Here is a 5,684-nt window from a genome sequence, read left to right on the forward strand (position 1 = left end):
ATTAATTAATTAATTGAACGTGCTAATTAATAGAAGCCGAATTAATTTATTGATATAAAAAAAAACGTTCGTGATTAATTAAAATGATCAATTTCCCGATTTATTAATGTCAAAATGGTAATATTTTTTTTATATAAATATGTTTTTCATATTAAAACTTGCTTGTTGGTGTTTGATTAAAATATTGTCCATTATATAGCTAAAACAGCTTTAATAAAAGTTTTAAAACAAAGAAAAAAATTAAAAAAAATTATTCAAATTTTCATAAAATTTTCTGAAGTTTCGGTATGAATTTGTAAAACATTTCTGAGCATACAGTTTTATAACACACGTAAATTAAGTATAGTTAGGTGCAAATTTGAAGACTTTGACTTTGAAGACTTGTTTTTTTTTTAATTTTTGTGTGCTGATAGTCTTTTTCGGTTTCGCGATTTTCAAGTGTATTCAAACTTGCACTTTGTTATAAATACTAAAATTTCATGTGTTATAAACTGCATACGCAGAAATGTTTTAAAAATGGAAGTTAGAAAATCTTGGTGAAATTTTAAGAATTGTTGTAATTTTTTTTCTTTCTTTTTAGACCAATACCAATTAAAAATCGGGCTCAATATTTCTCTTCCAAATTTTATTAGCTTTCATTTAAAAGCAAATTAATCAAATCGGTTGAAAAATTAATTCTCTGTACTAATTTAAGCAGTAAATTCCAGTTTTGGACCACTGGTTCTGAGGTGATTTGAAGTTTGAAAAATGAAGAAAAGTTATTCATTGTCATTGGTATATACAAGAAATGTAACCAAAATTTTCAGATCCTTTGGTAATTTTTCATAATTTGAACAGCTTAATCGAGGACATTTGGTCCGATTCCCATCACCTCCAACTTGTTGAAATTTGTTGCACTATGATATGAGTTGACTACCCAAATAAAGAGAAAATTGTATAGCATAAACTCACTTTCGACTAAATGACCTAGTAAAATTATTTGCTGACGTATTTAAAGTTAAATACAAAGTACTATGAGTATAATTTATTGCCCCCCAGCAAATTGAAAAAATTATATTTTGGGTAAACTTTAAATGTTGTCCGTTGTGTCTGCGAATGACGTAGCCAATGATGCATTCATGATGCATTGAATATACAAATACAACCACATCTGTCTCTGTTTTCATATAAACACTATGATTTGTATGTAATTAAGAGTTCTACTGCCGAAATGATGACGTCGAAGGCAGGTGTTGATCATTAACTGGAACAGTGATCTCTCTAAAATGGGAAAATATGCCTATATTTATGTCATCACTTACATGCAAAGTTATATATAAATGTAAATATTTGTATACACAAATAGCACAGCAACCAAAAATCATAAACGGGCAATGTAGGTAAAAAAAAATTTAACTTCTGGTTGTTTGCGTGTGTATTTCTGCATTAAAAAGCAAATGCAAATGGAGAACCCACGAAATAGCAGGTCAAACATCCAGCTCAAACTGAGCTTTTCTCCACAAGAAAAGTGTAACTAAAGTTGTCAAAAATGCCCGTATAAAACACCGTTCAATTCATTCTAAAAACCTCTGCAAATCTTTTGATCACACTAAACTTTAAGAAAAATTTAGTAAAAATACCAAACAAAGTTGTTTACCAGCCTCCAGCAAAAAGAAAAAACACAGAACAGTGGGAGGTGCGACCTTCCCCCAACGCGGTCGGAGCGCAAAAATAATTTCAAAAAGTAAGAGACTAGTGTGGTGGCAGTTGAGTACGTGCAGCGGCAAAAATAATTTCCGGCACAACGAGTACAGCCAACCTCCTGTTTTTGGCGCTATCTATGTATCTTGCGAGCTGTGTTCTTGCTGTCTATGCCAAGGTACTTTACCGCCTCTTCCGCTTACTTGCTGTGCCTCAAGTTCACATCCCTCATATTTATGAACGCGCCCACCTCATACTCGTAAATCTGTAAACATGCCATGCAGGTGGAAGTGTGTACGTGCGCGTCCAATGGAAAGCTGCATGCAAGCATTATTTGTTGATTTTGCTAAGCTGTCGAATTTCGGAAAATAACATTCCGCAAACACACACTTGGAATGCGCGCCACAAATACGTTCAGCAGCGCGCTGATAGCGAAGCGTAAGAAAGAAACCATGAATGAATCTCTGGGCGATGTAGTTGGGCTTTGAATGCTTAATAGCGCCTGGAAGCGTTTTGCTTGGCCGTGGTTGGTTGCCTTATTTGGTTGTACTATTTAATACAGCGCCTTATTCAATGATAGACCAAAACAAATGCAAGAGGGATTTTCATAGTACCTTGACGTTGTGTGTTTGAGCACATATTCAAAAAATAATATTTTTCTTCTTCGATTTGCCGCGCAATTGGCCTCGAATAGCACAACATCAGCCACCTACCCCTATGGCACAGCCATTCTCAAATACACGACTCTTAGACAGTGAATAAAATTTATATTTTTGCTGTCCTCTTGATAAACACCAAATATTTTCACACAAAACTCTTAGCAGCCAATAAATCGCACAGGTGAGTGAATTTGAAAACAAACCAATTGATTTCGATTTGTTTGAAATTCATGTGCTGTGTGATTTTATTTAGTGTCCTACATGTGTATTGGTGCGCAATTGTTATCTTTATGAATATTGTTTGTTGTTTGTTTATGTACATACATACATATGTATTTGTTAGTATAAAATCTCTTTAATTTGTAAAATATGTAAAATTTTTATAAAATCTGTAATTTATGCTGACAATAAGCCAGATTAACACACTTTCGCACATATGATTTTGTTCGAAAAAATTTAGTTCTTCTTTCTAATTGGCTAACTGATTTTGTAGAAAATGTTTGGCCGCCGTAGCTTGCTATTTTATTGAATCTGCCGGAAGTAAAGTCAAATAAAATTTTAAACCATCTTACCATGACCCTTGGTTACCACCAGCTAAGCGTTTTACTGCCCATATTCGGCATGCCGATAGGAACTAGAAGCTTACTGAGTGATTATTCTCCCAGCTTGGATTGCCACCAGAGCTGCTAGTTCCTTTTTATTTTCAACGAGCGATGCGTAACTATCCTCAATATTTGTTACTACTTAACCAATGTTAATACTAGTTTATACTTCAGCTAATATATGTAAACTCTGACCAATGATGTTCATGTCGATTTTAATCCCATTGTAAACACCAGTTTTTATAAACACTCTTGGTACACTATAGGCAGCCGCCGGGATCGAATGATCAAATGATCTCAAAGCCAGAAATGTTCTGGCCAGTCTATAGTGTCCACTAGCGTGTTCCATTACTCGAAACCCGTTTTTTGTGTTGTCTGCAAAATGATAACTAAAAAAAAAACTGCCCCCATTTTCAAATGAAGAAAACCTGGGTAAACTGGTTTTATTTTAGATATTTTCCATACTGTTACACTTACTGTTAGTCCGAAATCCTGGCTAAAACTGAAATGTGGCTGCCCAAATAAGTAAATAAGCTTTATACCCCATTGTCACCAAAAGCTTAATTGCAGTTAACTGCTCAGATAAGTTGCAAGAATTTTAACATGTGGTGATCGCCAAAGTTAATTTCTTTCTTATTCCATACACCATCTGCTGAACCCGACCGACTATACAAATATATTCTACCATGGACAGGCCATACATTGAGATGCAATCTACACATTCTTAAACTCTCAGCCTGTCAATTCCATCATCGGAGAACAGCGCCATCTATCGCAGACGAACAGCTGAAGTTGCTTCGTGAGACTCGCGATTCTTTAACACAACTCCGTTCTGCATTTTTTGGCAGGTTAAACTGTTCAGTCCAATTCAAGTAAGATGTCCCGACCACACTAGCTCCACAGGCTCACAGGCTCACTCACATCAGCTCCGCTCTAATATCCCTCTCCCTACGGCCCATAACCCGTCGGATGAAGACAACATGTGCATATATAGTCGATTCACTGATGAAGATAGAGTTTAGTAAGCTTCTTCATAACAAAAAAAAAGCAAAAACACAATGCAAGATTTTCGTTCGGTTTTCTTTTATTTTTAAATACTTTCTTGTAGTACCATTTTCTATCAAATGAATTTTAGAGTTCTTGTATTCTTGCATATAAATGAACCACGTAAAAATTCGGATTATTCGATGGGAAAAATCCGGTTTACTCAAAAATTCAGGGTTTCAAAAAAATCACCTACAAATATTTAAAAAAAACCGGTTAAAACCCAGTTTGAAAAAACCGAGTCAATCACCCTAGTGTCCACAAAAAGGTTAACCGCTTCTACAGTAAAATTTTTTAATTAATAACTTTTAAAGGCAAATCAGAACAATATTCGTTATGCACTCCGAGTAAATACTATCGCAAATTTGAATTCACTGTGGCACCCAAGCTCCGATGAATCTTATCACGTTTGGATGAAAGTTCGCTGGCGAAGCAGACGGAAGGAAGTTCTGCTAGGATTTTTTTTTATCAATTTTAAATAAATGCTGGCGAATAACTGCAGTGTCTTCCAAGCAGAGATTGCCCCCTTCAAATAGGCCACCTATACAAGTTGCTTACCAAAGAGACACAATTTAATAGGAAACCTCAATTCTTGGTTTTCTTGGAAAATATTCAAAAGTTATCTAACAAGCCTTCTTAGATATTAAAACTAACTTTACTTATGCATATGCAAATATTTTGCACAAAAAGCAAAACATTTTTGTGAATTAAATATATTTTCTAGTTTATTTCTGAATCTAAAAGCTTCTATGCAGTGGAGAGATGCATGCAAATTTTAATTTGCGGCAACACTAATTAAAATTTGTCAATTGCGCAACATAGTTATTTGTTGGGTTCCATGAAACTAATACCAATTAAAACTTATATTTTCCCCCTGAAGCAACTTCTACAAGGTTCGAAATGTAATGGAATAATTGACCGCAATTAAAAATTCACAAGCAATCGTGAATACAAACAAAGGCTTATGCTTGTAGGTAGATACATACATATGTATATATGTACATATTTATGTGTAAAAAAGGAAAATACGCATTGATATAACATTTATATTTTCCAAACAAGATGCACTAATAAATACATACTACGCATGTACATTGGGGTGGTCCAAAATAAGTAAAGTCGGAATTTTAATGCACTCATCCGCTAGGATTATTCTATGCGGAAAAAAACTTACCCCTATTTTTTATTTTTTTTAAATCAAAAAATATTTAGAGGTCGCTCAAAAGCGCTCAAACTTTTCCATGTATTTTGTGTGGGGAAAAACAAATTTTCGTAGAAATGGTATGGAATTCTTGAACACCAATATTTTTCGATCGGAAAACTCTGTTTCTCTTCAGGAGATCTCCAATAGCAATGCCTAATTGTTTATTTAACCATTTTTTAATGCTAGAGATTTTCCATTACATTTTCTGGAATTTCCCAAAGGTTTTGGCGGACGTATAAAATATAGTTGCTACGAAAATTTGGTTTTCCCATATAAAATACGTGGAAAATTTTGAGCGACCAATAAATATTTTTTGATTTCAAAATAAAAAAATATGGGTATATTTTTTTTTTTTGATATAGAACAGTCGTAGGGGGTGAGAGCATAAAAGTGCCGACTGTACTTTTTCACATGCATTTTTGGACCACCCTAATGTACATACATACATTCGAGTACTTTCGCCAGACATTGCACGCATTTATCACATTGCACACA

General features: G+C 34.2%; 1 protein-coding gene across 1 annotated transcript in view; it reads right to left on the reverse strand.

The window, feature by feature from the left end:
* Nucleotides 1-4,055, reverse strand: part of LOC118743950 — a 10,973-nt gene extending 6,918 nt beyond the window's left edge. Inside the window, exon 1 of the mRNA XM_036476712.1 lies at nucleotides 4,040-4,055. Coding sequence (XP_036332605.1) covers nucleotides 4,040-4,055 — 16 coding nt within the window. The remainder of the gene's footprint in view (nucleotides 1-4,039) is intronic.
* Between the last annotated feature and the right edge of the window lie 1,629 nt (nucleotides 4,056-5,684).

This window comes from Rhagoletis pomonella, unplaced genomic scaffold (assembly GCF_013731165.1).
Source record: "Rhagoletis pomonella isolate Grant_MI unplaced genomic scaffold, Rhpom_1.0 Rhpom_scaffold_00007, whole genome shotgun sequence".
Classification (NCBI taxonomy): Eukaryota; Metazoa; Arthropoda; class Insecta; order Diptera; family Tephritidae; genus Rhagoletis; species Rhagoletis pomonella.